The sequence below is a fragment of the Mercenaria mercenaria genome, chromosome 6 (genome assembly GCF_021730395.1).
Source record: "Mercenaria mercenaria strain notata chromosome 6, MADL_Memer_1, whole genome shotgun sequence".
In the NCBI taxonomy this organism is placed as follows: domain Eukaryota; kingdom Metazoa; phylum Mollusca; class Bivalvia; order Venerida; family Veneridae; genus Mercenaria; species Mercenaria mercenaria.
In genome coordinates, this window is record NC_069366.1 from 34317129 (window position 1) to 34340358 (window position 23230).

General features: G+C 34.7%; 1 protein-coding gene and 1 long non-coding RNA gene across 5 annotated transcripts in view; one reads left to right on the plus strand and one right to left on the minus strand.

The window, feature by feature from the left end:
- The window catches only part of LOC123549194 (uncharacterized), a 157922-nt gene that overhangs the window by 17111 nt on the left and 117581 nt on the right, over positions 1 to 23230 (minus strand). For all 4 annotated transcript variants that reach the window (XM_053545597.1, XM_053545600.1, XM_053545598.1 and 1 more), the window contains exons 7-8: positions 19203 to 19271; positions 3344 to 3438 (exon numbers count right to left, since the gene is read on the minus strand). In XM_053545597.1, the coding sequence (XP_053401572.1) occupies positions 3344 to 3438; positions 19203 to 19271 (164 nt within the window). The remainder of the gene's footprint in view (positions 1 to 3343; positions 3439 to 19202; positions 19272 to 23230) is intronic.
- Positions 8575 to 12003, plus strand: LOC123549196 (uncharacterized). The gene is made up of 3 exons (XR_006686017.2): positions 8575 to 8977; positions 10732 to 10880; positions 11203 to 12003. It is a non-coding gene; the product is annotated as an uncharacterized LOC123549196 (long non-coding RNA).

Consider the following 23230-nt stretch of genomic DNA (forward strand, 5'->3'; position numbering starts at 1 on the left):
CCGCAAGTAACTGCCAACTTCCCCACATGAATCAGAGGTGGAGGACTAATGATATCAGACACAATGTCGTTTATCAAATAGTCACGGAGAACATACGCCCTGCCCGAGGATCGAACTCGCGACCCCGAGATCCGTAGACCAACGCTCTTACCTAACAAAGTTTGCTTAAGAACTGAAGCTGCAACTACAAATAAAAATCAGCGTATTCTAGGTGAATACAACTTTCGGCTAAAATGCACTTTACCGATACGTATATCCTGTTTCAATAAAAAGGACTCTTTGTGTTTCTGTGTCATGTATAGGAGAGCAATTTCCTGAAATTATTCATTTATTTCAATAATTTCATTTAATCATATCTTCTTTTTTATCATTACTGGAATTTAATAGCATTATATCCACTAACAGAAACAGAAACGGAATTAAAATTTATGAAAATTTACGAAATATGTATAAAAACGTTATTTTTTACTGGGGGTAGGGATAGCGCCACGGTAAACAGAGCGAAATCTAAAATGGTAATCCCCATTTTTCTTTTACGGAATCGATAGCGATTGAAATTTTGCACGCTTGCTCAAATTTATTCAAAAAACTATCTGACAGTTTCTGAAATATAGGCGTCTTCAGGCAAAATTTTGGGTAAAGCTCGACGTCAGTTTTGCGTGTTTTGCGTTCATAAATCGTTTGCCTCTGATGTGACGTCGAAATAAACATGACATATTATATATCATTGAAGAGATAATTTTAATATAAACTTGAAAATAAAGAATTTTTGCCGTATTTTAGTTGTATATAAAAACGATAATCGAAAAACTAGTCAAGTACGTCATTTTGCGCTCTGCTGAAAAAATGACGTTAGTGGTCATGTTTGAAGATTTACAGCAGCAAAATGGAGAATAACAGAAAAATGAAAAAAATACCAGTCAATCGGAAATATCGTCAATTTTGATTCGGCAAAATTTCATAACGGTCCATTGACTTTCGTTGGGTGGCGCATATTACCTTAACAAGCTTTTCCTTTAATTTGACCTGGTGACCTAGTTTTTGACCCCAGATGACCCAATATTGTATTTGTCCAAGATTTGATTTAGGGTTACATTCTGACCAAGGTTCATTAAGACTGGGTCAAAATTGTGACCTCTGGAGTGTTAATAGTCAGACTGTTGACGACGGATGGACGACGGATGGACAACGGACACAGGGCGATCACAAAAGCTCACCTTGAGCACTTTGTGCTCAGGTGAGCTAAACAAGAGGGCCAAGATGGCCCTAGGTCGCTCACCTAAGAAGCACTCCATAACAGTGTAAAACATGTTTGACCTAGTGATTTCATGGAAACAAATATTCTGACCAATTTTCATTAAGATTGGACCAAAAAATTGGTCTCTTGCGATAAAACAAGCATTTTCTTAGATATGACCTAGTTTTTGACCCTAGATGACCCATGTTCAAACTCGACCTAGATTTTATCAAGGCAATCATTCTGACCAAAATTCATGAAGATCAATTGAAAAATACAGCCTCTATCACATACACAAGTTTTTTCTTTGATTTGACCAAGTGACCTAGTTTTTGACCTCAGATGACCCATATTCAAATTCGACCTAGATTTCATTAAGGCAATCATCCTGACTAAATTTCATAAAAATCAATTAAAAAAAAACAGTCTCTATCGCATACACAAGATTTTTCTTTAATTTGACCTGGTGACCTAGTTTTTGACCTCAGATAATCCATATTCAAAATCGACCTAGATTTCATCTAGGCAATTGCTCTGACCAAATTTCATGAAGATTAATTGAAAAATACATCCTCTATTGCATACAAAATGTTTTTCTTCGATTTGACCTAGTGACCTAGTTTTTGACCCCAAATGACCCATTTTCGAACTCGGCCTAGATTTTATCAAGGTAATCATTCTGGCTAAATTTCATGAAGATCAGTTGAAAAATACAGCCTCTATTGCATACACAAGGTTTTTCTTTGATTTGACCTAGTTTTTGACCCCAGATGACCCATTTTCGAACTTGGTCTAAATTTCATCAAGGTAATTATTCTGACCAAAATTCATGAAGATCAATTGAAAAATACATTCTCTATAGATACACAAGGTTTTCACTTGATTTGACCTAGTGACCTAGTTTTTAAACCGAGATGACCCATTTTCAAACTCGGCCTAGATTTCATCAAGGTTATCATTCTGACCAAAATTCATGAAGATCAATTGAAAAATACCGCCTCTATCGCATACACAAGGTTTTTCTTTGATTTGACCTAGTGACCTAGTTTTTGATCCGAGATGACCCATTTTCAAACTCGACCTAGATATCATCAAGGCAATCATTCTGACCAAATTTCATGAAGATCAATTGAAAAATACAGCCTCTATCGCATACACAAGGTTTTTCTTTGATTTGACCTAGTGACCTAGTTTTTGACCCGAGATGACCCAATTTATGAACTCGGCCTAGATTTCATCAAGGTTATCATTCTGACTAATATTCATGAAGAAGAATTGAAAAATACAGCCTCTATCGCATACACAAGGTTTTTCTTTGATTTGACCTAGTGACCTAGTTTTTGACCCCAGATGACCCATTTTCGAACTCGGCTTAGATTTCATCAAGTTTATCATTCTGACCAATATTCATGAAGATTAATTGAAAAATACCGCCTCTATCGCATACACAAGGTTTTTCTTTGATTTGACCTAGTGACCTAGTTTTTGACCCGAGATGACCCATTTTCGAACTCGGCCTAGATTTCATCAAGGCAATCATTCTGACCAATATTCATAAAGATCAATTGAAAAATACAGCCTCTATCGCATACACAAGGTTTTTCTTTGATTTGACCTAGTGACCTAGTTTTTGACCCGAGATGACCCATTTTTGAACTTGGCCTAGATTTCATCAAGGTAATCATTCTGACCAATTTTCATGAAGATCAGTTGTAAAATACAGCCTCTATCGCATACACAAGCTAAATGTTGACAGACAGACGACAGACAGACGCCGAACGCCGGACATTGAGCGATCAGAAAAACGAGCTAAAAATAAAAGTACCTCAATTTAATCAGGAGTTACATTTTCAACCATATTTTATATTTTAGCACATCAAGTGTAACAATGATTTTGACCAAAGTAAACCAAACTGTAATAGTATCTTGGTCTCTATGCAAAATATGTAAGTACCACATTATAGTGTAAAGTTTTATATCTCATTCCTAACTGAACTTACAAGTCAAAAATATTTATTTTCTATTGTTAGCAAAACTGTCCTAAACCTTGATTAAGTCAACCCAGAATGAAATTGAATTCTAGTCTCAACAAATCCTTTTTCATACCTTTTTTCAGATCTGCTATAACAGCCTGTTTCCGCAGGAACTCTAAACATAATTCCTTGCTCAAGCCAAATGCTCTCATATTGCTCGTAAATGTCCTGGAAAATAACAAAATCTATTTTAAGAACAACCTGGTGTGACAACACAGAAAGTAATCTATTTGTTATGTTACAGATGGAGTGGCAGCAAAGATCCCATTTAAGGCAGTTCTGCAAATCTGAGAAAAGTTTTGTTCTATAATGCAGAATTTTATCCATATTTTTTCCATGCATCATTTTATCTGTAGGAAATTCAGCCAATGAAAATATAGGGCCATGCGCTCGATTTTCTGTTAGACTGATTTGAAAATATTGGCCCTTCAGTCTATTTTGACAATCAGGTTCTATGGGAAAATCACAGTTTTGGTAATACTATTGTGTACAGATGAAGTTCCACAGTGTAAAATTAAATGAAACTCTTAATAGATGAAGATTATCTATTTTCAATCATATTGCCAAATAAAACATATATATCTGTGTGCTTAATTTGTCACAATTCACAAAATATCTACAGGATTTCTTACACTGCAGCTTATCTTTATAAGCCAGAAGTTATATTCCTGGCCAAACGGTGTCTGTCCGTCAGTCCGCACATCCATTCATTTGATAGCAATTCTGTGTCTGCTCTGTGACTCTTGAACCCCTTGAAGGATTTCAAAGAAACTTGAAACAAATGTTCACCACATCAAGACAACATGCAGAGCGCATGTTTTGGATGGCTTGCTTCAAGGTCAAGGTCATACTTAGGGGTCAAAGGTCATATTACTTTCGTGTTCGATCTGTAAATCTTGAAGTGCTTGAAGGAGTTAAACAAAACTTGCACAAATGTTCATCACATCAAGACAATGCATGTTCTGGATGGCTTGATCCCCTGAAGGTCAAGGTCACACTTAGAGGCCAAAGGTCATACCTTAGGACATATATTGTTCTGCATTGCGGTGCTCTTGTTCGTTTTCATTTTGTATTATTCTATATCAAAAGCTATCTTCTGTCAATTGAATCTTAAGAAAGACAGTAGCTCTGACTGTTTCCCACTTTAAACCCTTCTGTAAATATGCCACCAATTTCCATCATTTTCCATTATTTTTCAGGGCATTGTATGGCATTCAGTGGCATCTGATGCAAAATATGATGGACAATACTGGCATTTGATGGAAAATTGTTGACTTTTCCTTACACTGCCACTGTTTGCCACCAAATGACAACACAAGTTCCACCAAATGCCACAGAAGTGTAGTGGAAACCAGTGGAAAATTGAACTTTGCCATTTTTATGAGTGTAAATCAGTGGAAAACACTTAGAATTTTTCTCTTATTCTGAGACTGGAAATTTCTGTGCTGAAATCATTTGTGTAGTGATAAAGCTGAAACATTAGATTTAAGTGAAGACTTGTCACATTGAGTTCCTCTTGCAAAACATAATTATTTTAATCATAATCATAATTTTTGCTTATTTGTTTGAGTCGCTCTTAAGCATGTAGTTTATTGTTTAAATTTGCTGTTTCTACTGTGTAACAAGCCTCAATTGAAATAAACATCAAACTAATAGATAGTTAATATTGTTTCATCATTGTATCTTACTCAAGTTACCGAGAATCTATTTGTTGACTGGCACTATTTATTATACAGACAGAATTATGCCCATTTTACACTTAAATTTTTTACAAAGTTCATTTTGTGGATATAACTTTGGTACTATATAAGACAATGACTTGGAACTCAAAATATATCTTTATTATCATCATCTGCATGCTATGTAACAATCTTAATAACTCAGATTTGTGTATTTGATGGAATTATGCCTCTTGGTGTATCTTCCTTTTGAAGTAGGTCTCTTATTCAGACATATATTCATTTTACTGTCAAATCCCCGAATAGTGGAGCGCACTGTCTTATGGACAGCTCTTGTTTGTTGATTACTTCTATAAATAAAAAGGGAATCGATCCTACCAATCCCTGTACTGTAACATGCGATGTACAGAATGAGGTACATACTATCAAATTAAAAATGTGTACTTCTGGCACGTGCAAAACCACAGGTATTTAAAATAGAATTTTATATAAAATAGACTCAATTTTGACTGGAGTCACTGTTCATAGTCAGGATGTTCATGCTTTTTCAGTGACAATTCAAGATTAAAAGGTATTGGAAGGGAGCAGGGTTGAAGTGTTACCTATTGTAATCATGGGTTGCATACAGACAGAAGACATTTCTCTCTGTTTTCCAATATCATTGAAAAAAAAAACTTTATGCTATATTTCTGATTTATAATTTGAACTTCTAAAAAGCAACGCTAAATTATGTTCTGGCAAAAAAGGCCAATTTCGTAAGAAAGTTTAAACTTTCTAGGTAAAATAAATGCTGTTTGTAATTATTACATTCAAAGTTTACGGGGCCCTTAAAACTATTACTCCAATGGGAAAACTGCTAATTGTAAAGATTATTTTATTAACTTTCATAGGTTCATATGTATTACTTGAATTTCAAGTGTGTGAAATTTCCTTCAACATTTCATTTAAAATACAACAATAGCACATTCTCTAATCAGCCCCTGTGTCTATTTTTAGAATGACCTGATAAAACCCAGGTTTATGGTTTTAGGATTCGGACAAACATTCAGAGAGATGTGTGTTATTTATATAGACTCAATGAATGTTATGTGATAGTTGAATATTGTTTTACACATTATTTTTTCTGTTTAAAAAACTTAAATGGATTCAGACATGTCCTAGAACTCTGTTGTTGAATTACAAAAAACATTTACTTTACCTGATGTTATTATAGCATGCAGTAAACTGTTTTCACACCAAATTAGATTACTAGTATATCTTATTAGTGTTGAAATTTAATTAGATTGACTATACTGAGAGCTATGACATTAGTTATAACAAATATTCTAACACAATCCGCAGCAATTACTATATAAACATATAGCGAAATCGCCTATACATGAATCTACGATAAAATATGGTAGGCTGTTACATTTCACTCCCTATTATTGTGACATAAGAGATTCTACTTCAGTTCCATTACATACAAATTATTTCAGGGCCAAACGGTTGAAAAGAGCATTTCAAAAACATAAGTATGATAAGAAGTCATACTGACTTATGTGTAGGACCATAAAACACATTCTGATCTCTACGAGCGAATTCAATTAGCTCAATTATGATTAAGCGGTGACGTCATAAATGTATGACATAAAGTATGACGTCATAATGATGTGACGTCATATAAAAGTTAAGCTTGTCACTCGTAACACAGCGTCAACTCGCCTAATTTTGATGTTTCTGTTCATATTAGTTTGCGAGTGTTAGATTACAAATTTTATAAATACTTCTCAAAATTCTGATAAAAAGAAACAAATATTATACGTTCCATTTGCTATGCAAACACTTTTAACCATAGGGGGTAAATTGTAACCGCATATGACCCGAATGACGTATTACGCTGAAAATGTAGTACTGTAAAATACGAATTATTTCCTGAATTATTTAAGAAATAATAAATTTGTTCCTATATTTTATCAGTTATGTGTAATAATTATTACACATCCAAACTCCTGCCCATATTTTATTAACTGATAAAATATAGGAACAAATTTATTATTTCTTAAATAATTCAGGAAAACTTGATGAATAAAAATACATTGAACATTGGTTTTAAACTAAGATATCAAAAAATCAAATCACATATTGTTCTGTATTAGCTCTTCTATATGGTGAATGTAAACAACGGGAATGACACCGATAGGAAAATAAACTATCTGTTATTGAAGGCCTTAATTAATTTTGAAATTCTATATCAATAAAAAAAAAAATACATATTAATATGAAAGTTACTATTTGATTCTGTCAGTATAAAATATTTTCCTTTTTTGAGGGCCCGAGTTGGGAGATCATGAAAAATGTCTTACTTTGTAAGAAAAATTTTTTTTTTTGTTTAAACTAAAACAAATCAGTATTTTAGCCCAAAGTGTGACCAATCAGATGTTGAATGTTGATTCAGTGACAATTTGGACTAGAGAGTATTCAGAAAATATTTTTGTTCCATCAAATTCTGTGGGGAAGTTGTATGAAAGTTAAATTACTTCAGAGACTCTTTAATACAATAGCCAAAATAGGACTAAAATGATATAAATGCTGCAAACAAACTATAAAGAAAAAAATCAAGTAGCATCTTTTCTGAAAAAATGTTACAAATTTATTCTATGTAACAAAAATTAAAAACAATATATTTTTCTGCATTTTTTTACTATCATTCAAGATTATATAAATAATTATTATTGTAAAAGTTGCTAAATCAAATATATTATTTTCCATCTAAAACAAAGTAGAGATTGTAACAAATACAATCCATTTATTATCATTAACAATATTCATTTAAATAACATCATGGAAAATATAGTTTACAATTTGTGTCCAGCACCTTTACTAGGTACATTCATTACGAGCCTTTAAAATGGGATATAAATTACAAACCATTAAATTTTTTAAAGTTATACTATGATATATATTAATCAAGCAGATGTTCTTATTTAAAACTGCCCATTTTCGCAATTTGTTGAGACATTTTAAAGCATTTTTTTACAAGAATAATTTCTCTTATATGTAATTACATTAAAAATTATTACATGTATATTTCGTTCATGATTATATTAAAAAGATATGAACAAAATGCAAAAAATATTCAACCATCTCAGTTATATGCATATTAGTGCCTTAAATATAAACAAATTTTGCAAATTGGCCAGGTAAATATTTTACTGTGGAAAAATAAATGTGCAAATGCATCTTACAGTAATTAGCCTTTTGCTATAGAATTCTACGTCCGAAAATCTCTCTGCACGTTTTGTTTGTTACTGTAATAGGGATGACCGCATTGAGTGTAAACGTAGTGATACCTTAATCGACAATGTGCTATTGTATCTTTTTCTTGATTTCTCATGCAATAAAACCACCTGACCTAATGTTCATCTCAATGTCATAAGCTGACCATGGAGAAGAGTGCCGGTAATTTGATAGGGCTATTAAAAGCCAATCTAAAGATGCCATCTGTAACTCTCTGGCATTCCATGTTATTATAATTTCACGCCAATCATTAACCCTCTGACCAGAAATTCTGGGAGAAATTGAAATCTTGGACATTTTAGTGGGACTGTATAGGGGCTGTTTCTCTCACAGCATGGCCTTGATACCTGTACATTGTATAAAAATACAGTGTAAACACACTGCAGAGATAAAGGGTTAACTCTGGAATGCTGCTGTGTTATAAATAGAACTCTCAACCAATGAAAATAAAGATATGTAGTACAGCCAAAACACACAAAGTAATCCCAACAGTCCTGTTTCATTTCAAAGGCCTTTTAAATAATTAAAAATAGACAAATGAAACATATTCTCTCTTAAGTAGATATAAGTATTTGTTAAAACATTCTAGTGGAGATTCCTTCAACAATAGATAGCAAAATAGAAAGCTGCTCAAGAATATCAAAAGTTTAAAAGTAAGCAGGAACTTCATTGTTGGAGATATTCCTTTACACATGCAGTTGGAATTTAAACAGTTTATGTTGCTAAAATAACTTTTAAATGGACACTAGGTAAGTACATCTATTTACTTATTTTCTATTTAAACATGTGCGCACCATAAACTGGTTTAAGCTCCCCAGTGGTGTTTTTGCCACTGACCGTTCCAAGGCGGTGCCCCACTGTGTTCCTTTGTTCGTTTTGTCCTCTTGTGTAGGCTTTGTGTGCATGCGCGTGTATGTGTGTGCGTTCCTTTGTTTGTTCGTTTTGTCCATGTGTGTTGGCTTTGTCTGTGTGCACGTGTATGTGTGTGTGTTTGTGGTGTGCACGTCTGCGTGCTGTAGGTTTCGTTTTGGGGAGGCTGCGATCTTGGTACGTGGCATTCCCTGTTTGATATTTGTCTTTGTTTTTATAACATTCAGGAAGCTTCAGAATAAACATGAGTAAATTAAATGCTGACTCAATCTTTTCAAAGGACAATTTATTCTTCAGTGATTCATCTCTTGTCAATTTATACACAAACTAAATCAATAACAAGAGGGCCAAGATGGCCCTGGGTCGCTCACCTGAGAAACACACCATAATACACCATAACAGTGTAAACATAGACCTAGTGATTGCATGGAAAAAATATTCTGACCAAGTATCATCAAAATTGGAGCAAACACAAGTATTTCTTTTATTTGACCTAGTGACCTAGTTTTTGACCCCAGATGACCCATATTCAAACTTGACCTAGATTTCATCAAGGAAATCATTCTGACTAAATTTCATAAAGATCAATTGAAAAATACAGCCTCTATTGCATACACAAGGTTTTTCTTTGATTTGACCTAGTGACCTAGTTTTTAACCACAGATGACCAATAACCAAATTCTACCTAGTTTTTATCAAGGCAATAATTCTGACCAAATTTCATAAAGATCAATTGAAAAATACAGCCTCTATTGCATACACAAGGTTTTTCTTTGATTTGACCTAGTGACCTAATTTAACACCAAAGATGACCCATATTCAAACTTGACCAAGATTTTATCAAGGCAATCATTCTGACTGAATTTCATGAAGATCAATTGAAAAATATAGCCTCTATCGCATACACAAGGTTTTTCTTTGATTTGACCTAATGACCTACTTTTTGACCCTAGATAACCGATATTCGAAGCTGATCTAGATTTCATCAAGGCAATCACTCTGACCAAAATTCATGAAAATTAATTGAAAAATACAGCCTCTATCGCATACACAAGGTTTTTCTTTAATTTGACCTAATGACCTAGTTTTTGACCCCAGATGACCCATTTTCGAATTCGGCCTAGATTTCATCAAGGTTATCATTCTGACCAAAATTCATGAAGATTACTTGAAAAATACAGCCTCTATCGCATACACAAAGTTTTTCTTTGATTTGACCTAGTGACCTAGTTTTTGAACCCAGATGATCCATTTTCGAACTCGGCCTAGATTTCATCAGGGTAATCATTCTGACCAAAATTCATGAAGATTAATTGAAAAATACAGCCTCTATCGCATACACAAGTTTTTTCTTTGATTTGACCTAGTGACCTAGTTTTTGACCCCAGATGACCCATTTTCAAACCTGGTCTAGATTTCATCAAGGCTATCATTCTGACCACATTTCATGAAGATAAGTTGAAAAATACAGCCTCTATCGCATACACAAGCTAAATGTTGACGGACAGACAGATGACAGACGACAGACAGACAGACACCGGACATCGAGTGATCAGAAAAACTCACCTGAGCATTGCTCAGGTGAGCTAATAAACATAAAAAGGTTTAAATTTTTTTTATCATTACTTTTCAGATAAAGTAACAGGTATATGCAGTACCTGACATATGCCAAAACACACATGGATAAAATTATGAGGCCTGAGACATTTTCAGGCTTTAGTGATTTACACACTGCAGAATGAATGGTGCTCACAGAGAAACCCTATTGATGTGTAAACTTTTGTAAGTATTCTGCAGGTACTTTAATCCAGCACAAAACCCACTGAACAGTGTTTATTGTAAGGAATGTTCTTGTAACAACTTCTTACTTATCAGTTCTAGTAAACTTCTACCTTTAATACAAAACAATTTTCTTTTATCTAAGCATATTCACTTCAAGAATGTTTAAGTCTAATGAGCAAAGTTGAATTAAGTGCTTTAATAATATCATGAAAATGATGTGAATTAATTGACAGTTTAAAAAGGAAAAATTACATAAGCTACTCTAATGATTATATTCCTTTCTTTCATTATTTATTTCATATCATGTTTCAAACACATGCAGTGATGGTATACACCTCATGGACTTGATGGCAAATGGTGGAAAACAGTGGCATTCTCCATGCTGGTTGGTGGAGATATATCTATGGCAAACAGTGGCATTTAGAGAAAAACAGTTGCATATTTTACACTGATTACCACAACAGTTATGGTAGTCTGTGTTCAGACCTTATGTTTTGTTCACAGGAGATAACTCCTGAGGCAATACAAATTTTGTATCATTATGTCCCTTTTATTCTCAAAACATACCGTCTGTGCAAATCTGGTTTGAGCATCTCCTGAATCCTGGAGATCGACCTTTATCTAAGGTCAAGCTATTATAGCTGAAAATGATCATGTTACATGACCTGGTGGTTCTGGGATATTTATTGCCATTCACACATGTTTATAAAGGACCCATTGACCTGTAGATTACAGGGAGCACTTTGGTAAAACTTATTGAACTAGAAAGAATACGTAATGAATAACTGATATATAGTGGATTAATGCTGTTGTTTAACTTTTTATAAATAATGTATTCTGTGTTTTAATTTGAATGATTTTTAAAAAAAAGATGTTGCACAGATGAAAATGCTTCTATATAATATTTCATGTCTTAATTGCTAAAATAAAGGAAATGCTGATTGTAATCTACAATGGATAAGAATACCCGGCAATATGAGTTTTAAGAACAGAACTAACACCTTCCTACAAAACAGAATTCATGTATAATGTGGGAAGAAGTGAAACTGCTCCCAAGGGACAAAAGAAAACTGACAACAGTTGGCAACCAAAACAATGATTTAGGTGTTTTATGAAACAACTGAAAAATATATCTGCTATCACTGATCTGTTTCAATTCATTATTCTAAATAAATTTCTTTATTTTGTAATAAATAAGCGTGATCTGTAAATATTTTGCTTTGAATTCTCTTTCTTGGTTTTCATTGACTTATTATGTACTAATATACTGTATTATGTTTTAGAAACATCCCCTTTTTAAAAGTTAATGGTACTGTTCTAATTGAAAGATGGACAAGTTCATTATAGAAATTTAGCAGTGTAAGTGTTAAAAGATTTGCTTTGATAGATGATGTAACTAATGTCTTATTAGTGCTTCAAAACAGTTCTATTAGCTTGAACATGCTTGGCATCCACGTAAAATATGACAGTATATACTGCTGTGTCAAAAGTGGTAAATGCGTCACAAACCAGCACTAATGATATTCGTTCCTAAAAAAATATTTTTAAAATATATTGTTGTGGGCTTACTTTGCAAATGCATGGCTTTAAGACTGTGTTTGTGGTGCTTGTGCTTCCAAGAAATCTACCCTTACCTATTATCTTTTATAATCATTGCTAAAACGTAATATAAATGAACATGGCTATCTGTCGTGTTCTAACCAACATACAAAATATCCCAAAAATACACAAATCTAACAGAACATAAAAAAGAGAAATAACAGAAAAAATCTGAAGTCTAACTGGATTTAGAACGCAATCACATCAAATATGTATTTCAAGCCGTTCCATTTCATTTCAAACCCCAGTTTGTGGTACCATATCTTGCCATCCAAATTAATTGCCTTATTTTTTTCAGTTCACTTAGAGATACTCATCTTTAAGATATGTTAAGTGCTTTTTTGCATTGTTTTTAAGAAAAGAAAGTAATATTCAAATCACTGAGCTTAGCACAAATATCGGTTAAAAACCAATAATTACCGGTATGTTGTTAGTACCAGGTAGATAAATGGTTTATAGCGGTGGAAGAACAATTCATCAGATAATAGTTTGTACTGTTTTTCAAGGAATTTGTTTAATTTTTCAAAGTTTCTTTTTATGAGTTTTACTTCAGTTTAGACCACAATTACTGTATGTGCTTGTGAACATGTGGAAAATATTATAAGTCTTCTTATAAAACAATGCATTGGATAAGGGGTTTCACATTCTGAGTACATTTTCATATGTTTTTATTGAAAAGGGGAAAATCTGGGTGAATTTGCCAATTTCACAATAGATACACTACTTATTTGGCAGATGTGAAATAAGTACATGCACTTGTTAAAGGACGTGGCTTAAAGAAGCTGCATAAAATTTTTGGGTATTTGATCTTTTAAGAAAAAATAAGTTTTCTAATACCACTTGCATTTGGTCTCCATTAAATGTTCATTAACATGAAGTCACTGTTAAATTTTGATTGGAAGGTAGGTGCATTTTCTTTCGGGTGGTGATCAAATATTCATGCATTAAGGCTTTCATTGCCGGACAGTTACATATTGTGTGTGTTTTTGTTTAACATAACATTGACAGGAAAATGTGTCATTTGATGATTTTCCAGCCTTTCTGGTACTAGAGGAAGAATCCAGGTGCCCGTCAGGCATGTAGGAAGCATTTTTAGAATGGGGGCGGGAGGGCGGCACAAATTTTGAAAGTCAGCCAACCTATAACAAACCCAGTTCCATGAAATGTTAAATAACATTTTTAAAAAAATATTTTGGTTGTTAAAACATCAAAAACAACTACAAAGCTGCAGGGCACAGCTAAAATTGACTCGTTGTCAAAAGATTGCTAAGAGAATTAACTTAATTGGTCAAATTATTGGAGGGGGGCGCCCCCCCCCCCCCCATTCTTACGGCCATACCCCTCCATGCATGGTACAGGAGGAAAACATCAGGTGCCCCTCCATGCATGGTACTAGAGAAAGATCTCAGGACTGCCCCTCCATGCATGATACCAGAGGAAGACCCCAGGTGCCCCTCCATGCATGGTACCAGAGGAAGACCCCAGGTGCCTCTCCAGGCATGGTATTAAAGGAAGCCCAGGTGCCCCTCCATGCACAGTACTAACGGAAGACTCCAGGTGCCCCAACATGCATGGTACTAAAGGAAGACCCCAGGTGCCCCACCATGCATGGTTCTAAAGGAAGATCCCAGGTACCCCTCCATGCATTGTTTCAAGCACAACCATCCAACTAGATGGCTTCCTCACCCGAGAGTTCTGCACCACAAGCAAGGTTTTCAACCCACAGGGGTGAGTTTAAACTCGAAAAGTGAACTCGAAACTCACTCGAAATTCACTTTTTTAACTCAAAACTCACTGCTTAAAAAACAAAGAAATCCTCAAATTTATTCGAGCTATAGGTAGTTCGAACCAACTGAATTTCAAATATAATTAGGTAAGCTTTCTAGAGAAACATGATGTACTACATATCTTACTTAGCAATTGACTAAAGAAAGTATGGAGATGCTATGAATTACAGTTTTATGCTTATTCAAACAAGAGGACCATGATGGTCCTGAATCGCTCACCTCTTCCCACATGACCCAGTTTTGAGTATGACGTCGTTTTTTCTATTATTTGACATAGTGACCTAGTTTTTGAGCTCATGTGACCCAGTTTTGAACTTGACCTAGATATTATCAAGATAAAAATTCTGACCAATTTTCATGGAGATCCATTGAAAAATATGGTCTCTACAGAGGTCACAAGGTTTTTCTATTATTTAACCTATTGACCTAATTTTCGAAGGTACGTGACCCTCTTTTGAACTTTACCTAGATATCATCAAGGTGAACATTCTCACTAATTTTCATGAAGATCTCATGAAAAATATGGCCTCTAGAGAGGTCACAAGGTTTTTCTATTTTTATACCTACTGGCCTAGTTTTTGACCGCACGTGACCCAGTTTCGAAACTGACCTAGATATCATCAAGGTGAACATTCAGATCAATTTTCATGAAGAGCCATTGAAAAATATGGCCGCTAGAGAGGTCAAAAGATTTTAATAATTTTAGACCTACTGACCTAGTTTTTGACCGCAGTTGACCCAGTTTCAAATTTAACCTAGATATCATCAAGATAAATATTCAGACCAACTTTCATACAGATCCCATTAAAAGTATGGCCTCTAGAGAGGTCACAAGGTTTTTTTATTATTTGACCTACTGACCTAGTTTTTGAAGGCACATGACCCAGTTTCAAACTTGACCTAGATATCACCAAGGTGAACATTCTGACCAATTTTTATGGAGATCCATTCAAAAGTATGGCCTCTAGAGAGGTCACAAGGTTTTTCCTTTTTTAGACCTACTGACCTAGTTTTTGACCACACATGACCCTGTTTCAAACTTGATCTAGATATCATCAAGATGAACATTCAGACCAATTTTCATACAGATCCCATGAAAAATATGGTCTTTAGAGAGGTCACAAGGTTTTTCTATTATTTGACCTACTGACCTAGTTTTTGAAGGCACGTGACCCACTTTTGAACTTGACCTAAATATCATCAAGATGAACATTCAGACCAACTTTCATACAGATCTCATGAAAAATATGGCCTCTAGTGAGGTCACAAGGTTTTTCTATTATTTGACCTACTGACCTAGTTTTTGTAGGCACATGACCCACTTTCGAACTTGACCTAGATATCATCAAGATGAACATTCTGACCAATTTTCATGAAGATCTCATGAAATATATGGCCTCTAGTGATGTCACAGGGTTTTTCTATTTTTAGACCTACTGACCTAGTTTTTGACTGCACGTGACCCAGTTTCAAACTTGACCTAGATATCATCAAGATGAACATTCAGACCAACTTTCATACAGATCCCATGAAAAATATGGCCTTTAGAGAGGTCACAAGGTTTTTCTATTATTTGACCTACTGACCTAGTTTTTGACAACAAGTGACCCAGTTTTGAAGTTGACCTAGATATCATCAAGGTGAACGTTCTGACCAATTTTCATGAAGATCTTGTGAAATATATGGCCTCTAGAGAGGTCACAAGGTTTTTCTATTTTTAGACCTACTGACCTAGTTTTTGACGGCACGTAACCCAGTTTCAAACTTGACCTAGATATCATCAAGGTGAACATTCTGACCAATTTTCATGAAGATCTTGTAAAATATATGGCCTCTAGAGAGGTCACAAGGTTTTTCTATTTTTAGACCTACTGACCCAGTTTTTGACGGCACGTGGACCCAGTTTCGAACTTGACCTAGATATCATCAAGGTGAACATTTCTGACCAATTTTCATGAAGATCTTGTGAATATATGGCCTCTAGAGAGGTCACAAGGTTTTTCTATTTTTAGACCTACTGACCTAGTTTTTGATGGCACGTGACCCAGTTTCGAACTTGACCTAGATATCATCAGATGAAACATTCTGACCAACTTTCATAAAGATCCATGAAAAATGTGACCCCTAGAGTGGTCACAAGCAAGTTTACGGACGGCACGACGGACACGCGCGATCACAAAAGCTCACCTTGTCACTTTGTGACAGGTGAGCTAAAAAAATCACATTAATTGTATACCGTATGAAGATAGAGGTTTTATAAGGACCATAGGTCAAGAGTATAGCAGGCTGAGTTCGTGCAAATGAAGTTGAATGTACCATAAACCTTTATACCATGCACTCAACGCTTTTTATCCATAAAACCTTTTTATATATACTACAAGACCGATATAACAGTCAAAAACATGTTTTTACTTTGGTTTTTTTGCCCCTAAAAACTAACCAAATCTGGGAGGTTAAGATATTTACTAACTAGAAAATTTTAATACAATATTCAATAAGAGCTGTCAGTTGACAGCGTGCTCGACTATTCTCAGTGCTTGATAGTATAATATAAGAAATGAGTAAAACTTTAACATTACAATAAGCATATTCTAAGTCGAAAAGGGGCCATAATTAAGTCAAAATGCTGGATAAAGTTGCCTCCTCCTTTTTACAGACTGGGGTCATGATGGTAAACAAGTATGCAAAATATGAAAGCAATATCTCAATGGACTTTGAAAATATTTGGGGTGGTACGGAAACTTTAACATTTATTCTAATTCGAAAAGTGGCCATAATTCAGTCAAAATGCTGGATAGAGTTGCCTCCTCCTTTTTACAGAATGGGGTCATGATGGTAAACAAGTATGCAAAATATGAAAGCAATATCTCAATGGACTTTGAAAATAATGGGGCGGTATGCAAACTTTAACATTTGTGTGACGCCCACGCTCACGCCAACGCCGGGGTGAGCAGGATAGCTCCCCTATTCTTCGAATAGTCGAGCTAAAAACACATCATGAAATGCATATATAGTATATTGCACATACTTTTTCAACTTAAAAAATGAAGAAAAACAGACATCATTAATTACGTTGTAAAACTTTGAATCCCTTCTCTATAGCTGAATCCATTGTTAAAATATTCATTCTGCCTATGACTTCTTTTCCTATTATGCACTGTGCTATTAGATAAGACTTACTGGTATCAATAGTATAAATAGTTTATACATATTTATTTAATCTAACCAATAAGAAGACTATTATAATGATTAATATGATTTCATTTAGGAATTATTGTTTTTACATAATTATGATTGAAGACAAAGGGCAATTCTGACCTTTTTGAATTTTTTGGTGTCTAATCAAAACTAGCCAGATTAAAATGAAAGACAAAATTAAACCTCAACTCATGTGCTCACCACCTGTTAACTAAATGCTGATTAAGATCTCTATCCATAGGAGAAATTTATTGCAGTGTGCCATACTGTGTGATCGGTCAGCTAACGGTTTATCATGAGATATTGGTCACAAGCTCTGACCAGAGTTTACCAGATTAGATAATCAGAGCCAAGACTGATGAAGTCAAAATATATAAAAGAATTATTTTAAAAAAAAAAAAAAAAAAAAAAGATTATCTAGTCGGTAGCCAGACTACAGTTATGGTGGCAAATAGTGGAAAATTTTAGTGGCAAATGGTGAAATACGTTCCAATACTCCACTGATAGTGGCATTCAATGGAAAACAATGGCAGTTTTTACATCAATATGTGACAGTGGCAAACAGTGAAAAACTTTAATGGCAAATAGTGAATAATGTTCCTATACTCCACTGATACTGGCATTTGATGGAAAATGGTGGAAAATTTTGACTGGCCTTTCCATCCTCTATTTTTTCAATGTTTTCCATCAGTTTCCACTCAAAGAGGCTTGTTCCAATACTCCACTGTTTTCCAATGATTTTTCAGTGGAAAATGGTGGCAAATTTACAGAAGGGCAAAGCATGAGGTCTATCAGATTCTTGGCAACATTTATGCCAATTCTATTACCTTTAACAATGGTGATAATTATGCCCCCCAACCCACCTCTTTGAAGAATAGTGGTTGTATTGTTTTTCTCTGTCTGTCTTTCAGTTTTCCGACCCTAGGTCTGACCATACAGAAAGATGTATGTCTTTTAGTAGGTCTATTCATCTATTGGTACAACTTGTAGGTCTGTCTGTTGTCTGTCCTACCATCAGTCTGTCTGTGTGTCTGTTGGTAGGTCTATCTGTCAGTGTGTCTGTATGTTGTCTGTAGGTCCATTAAGTCTGTTAGTAGGTCCATCTAACTGTAGGTTGGTTTGTCCATCTATCAGTTAGTCTGTCCATCTGTTGGTAGGTCTGTCTGTCGGTATTTCTGTCCCTCTGTAGGTAATGACTTCTGTCTGCTGGCACAATTTCTGCTAAATCAAAGATCTGTCCTATCTTAACACATATACTAATTTTATTGGAATACTCCAATTCTTGGTAATATTACCAACACATGATTCCTTGTAAATTATAAATTTTAAAGCAATGTTCTGAAAGAAGGAAACACTTCCACATTTCCTGGATACTTTTATATTATTAACCTTTAGCCTGATTCTGCCTTTGCAACCAGTGAAGACCATGATCAGCCTGCACTGATAGCACATCCATGCAGTCTGATCATGGTCTGCACTGTTTACTATTCAGTCAGTAATTTTTTCCCTTGGAATAGAATAAATAGTATTGCCTAAATTGAATGCTGGACCAGTCCACTTTAGAAATTTAGCAGGCTAAGGGTTAAACACTGATTTTATTATTCTACAAATGTCAGAAAAAAACATCTAATGTCAAGCTGTGTGATGTGAAGAAACTGAAAACTTTCATCGAACTGTCAACAGACCACTTTAGATTGATAAGTCAGCTCTTGAAAAACACAGTATTATGAAAACATACCCAAGCTGTCCAAACGTGATGTTTTCCTGGAACATGGAATCATCATTCTGAGAATCATGCCCGTCTTCACTGAAAAACATAAATAAGAAGATAAAGTGAAGATTAAATCTGAACAATGTTTACAAGTGAAACCAAGATTTCAGACTTGTATTAGTATGTACGTAAATCTCTGAATAATTGAAAGCATCAGCTAAAATTTGTAAGATATTTTTAGTTTGCAATGTGTTACTCTATATGTTTAACATTTCAGACATAGGTTGTACAAGTACATATCGAACCTGAACCAACTAGAGCTATCACTGAAGGTGATGAATGTACCCCCCGCATGCACTGACACAGTACATTGCAATTTGACGCACACAATATTGCATAATTATGTGGACTGTATGTATATAGACTGTATGTATACAGTATAGTAACAAAAAACAAAGTCCCATAACTATGCAGAATATTTATCTAAAAGAATGTAACATGCACCATGCACAACTAGGGTTGGTACTGATCACTTGTGTGAAGTTTCATTAAATTGTGTGTAAGGATTTGGTAGATTAGGCACGCACAAGATTGCATATGCAGACTGTATGTACATAGTATGTTAACAAGAAACAAAGTCCCATAACTCTGCAATTTTTGTCGCTGAAAGAACCTAACATGCCCCATGCACGACTACTGTTGTTACTGATCACTTGGTGAAGTTTCATTAAATGTGTCAAGGGGATGAGAGAGATGGTGCCACAAGATTGGTCTATGTATAATGTATAGTAGCAAATAAAAACAAGTCCTATAACTCTGCAAATTGTTTTCTGAAAGAACCTAACATGCCCCATGCACAACAATGTAGTTACTGATCACTGTGTGAAGTTTCATTAAATTCTGTCAAGGGAAACAAGAATGGTGCGCACAAGATTGCGTCTATGTATATAGTATAGTAACAAAAAAACAAAGTCCCATAACTCTGCAAATTTTTTTTCTAAAAGAACCTAACATGCCTCATGCACAACTACTGTTGGTACTGATCACTTGTGTGAAGTTTCATTAAATTGTGTCAAGGGGATGAGGAAGATGTGAGCACAAGATTGTGTCTATGTATATATAATAAATTCTGTCAAGGGGATAACGAAAGATTGCGTTACGACAGACGGCAGACGGACAAAGACAGACAGACAGACAGACAACCTGAAACCAGTATACCACCCCTTACAACTTTGTTGTCGGGGGGTACAATAAATTATGCCAATATTTTAGTTATTTTGATATCAAATGATTCAGAACGGTTTAACGCTGTTTGTCACGTATTTCAGTATGAACCCTAACCAATGTTCCTGATTCTGTACATAAGCAACTTCCACACATAATCAGGGTGGAGGCAATGATTTCAGACTAAATGTCTTTTATCAAATCATCACAGAAAACATACGTCCCCCATCGCCCACACCTGGGGATTAAACTCACAACCCTGCAATCTGTAGCTTAGGAGGTGGGCATTGACTGAGTCAAGGGCCATAACCTTGGTTTGGCAGTGTGAGATTCTAAGTAAAACACCAGAATGATGCATGACTTAACATACTAAATAACAATCTTGTAGGGTTTGATGACTCTGGGTCAAATACTTCTTGAGATGCATAACACTAATCAAGACAGACCGATGGATGGACAAGGGCACCTCTAAGTGAACCCCCTCTCCCTCTCCCCCACAAAAAAAATTGGGAGGTGACAAAAATTTGCCATAAATCTTAAGATTAGAAATGCAAGTGCTTCAAACAAGGCTTACATATTCACTTTTTTTTTCTGAAGTGACAAATACACTTTGTTACAGGATATTAGTTCAAATAAATAACACTATAAAACTGTCTAACAAATATCATGTCTTGTTTCTTCACAATGGTTTACATTTTTGTTCTCAATTTTGCTGTACTTTTTAATCAGAAATAGTGATTTTTCAGATTTTATTTTACAAGTTTTGGTTCAAAATTTTGGAAAAAAAGATACTTATTTCTAATTAAATGTATGATTCCTGAATAACAGCTACAACATAAGACAAAAAAAATCAAACTCTATTAAACACCTATTCCTGGAAAACCAACATTATTGGAAACAAATCAACATCAGTTTGTATTGTCTTATACATTAATTCTTTTCCATTCGTAAGAATCAATACCAGGGCCTGATAAGGAAATGGATAAGAAATGTTAATGCTGATTCAGAATAAAAACTGATATTCAATAGGTTTGAAAATAAATTTAGTACCACTGGCCTTCTAATTCATATGCATGTAGTGGAAATTTGCTATAATTTGTGTGGGTTTGTTTTGCTTTACACCCGTTAAAGGAATGCGTGTGTGAGGTTTATGGTCTTCTCAAAAGCCATTTTTCAGTCATATAAATGATGATGTCTATGTGTAGCAGTGAGCATTATGCCCAACTTTCTAATGCTCCCTCACTAGAATACCTCACCATAGACACGTGACATGATACCCCACTCAGTCATATTAATACCGACTCCCAGCTGACCTGTCAAAAACTATCCTTGTTAGTATCCTTAAACAAATCACTGTTTTAGTATGTCAAAATTATTATGTCATAGCGTCAAAAGCCATAGTGGCATACTTGAAAAGAAAACCACATAAAAAAGGCTAATACCCTGAGGTTATCATCAAGGATGACAATATTATAACCCTTAATATCATGGTAGAATCAAAGTAATAATTGAGCCGTGCCATGAGAAAACCAACATAGTGGGTTTGCGACCAGCATGGATCCAGACCAGCGCAGTCAGGATCCATGCTGTTCGCTAACAGTTTCTCTAATTCCAATAGACATTGAAAGCGAACAGCATGGATCCTGACCAGACTGAGCGGATGCGCAGGCTGGTCTGGATCCATGCTGGTCACAAACCCACTATGTTGGTTTTCTAATGGCACGGCTCATATACATCTCAAACAATGATTTGTTCTTGAATAAAATCACTGTTTGGCATTCAGATGTGCCCTCGTTGTATAATTTCTTTGCATTTGAACTCGAACTCCAAACATTGATTTGATTCAACGACAAAAAACTGTTTACGATATTTTATTCTCAATTAAAAGTTAATTTTACTTCTATTAAATCTGATATAAAGGTTTTAGTTGTCTGAGCAGAAATGTTTTAGAATCGTGTGTAATTAGACAAAATCACCTTCGCCTCTAAAACTTGCAAATTAATTAGTAAATTCCAAGAATGATACTGCATGATCAGAAAGTAACATCACCTTCCGCGTTTTAATTTGCAAATCATTGTAAACTGTGACATTAATTCATGAGCAGCACACCAAATTAGAACCACACTTCCCACATAAGTATTGATCTGGTTCAATAATTGCCAAGAAAACTTCCTCTTACAGACTGATGAATTAGCAGACGTGTTTCATCAATGCAAATTTAACACCTCAGCTCTTTCACTTTGTTTGTTTCTTTGACAGATAATTAAAACTATTTCTCACCAGTATATCTATTTTTGTTATACTACGGCCGTCAGTCAAACCTGGGCCCGTATTCATCGACATTTGAAGTCTAAAATTTATACTAATCGACTTTATTCTCTAAACATTAAAATTGTGGTGGTAACTTCCTTTCTAATAAATCTACATTGCCGAAACTTTGCACAGCGTTTTGTTGTAGTATATGCCATATTCCTGCCAAGTTTCATCAAAATCTGTTCAAGGTTTATAAATATTGGGCAAAAGGTAAACAAATGATGTTTCAAAGACTAACCCTAAGTTTCAGACTTAAAATGTTGAAAAATACAGAATTGGATGAACTTGTTTCCTGCATGTAACTGAAAACTTCCACACAGAAGCTCACCACTGAAGATGAAAAGTCGGATCTGAGAGACAGACATGTCCCCTGACACTCTTGTTATTTTCAAATATGGAGATTAATCACTAATTATTCAAGATAAAGTTCTGGTTTTTCGATCTTCACTTTGCATCTATTAACAACACAAGTATGAAGTAAACTGTCAACTTTGGGTTGGGAAAGACACCAATAACTC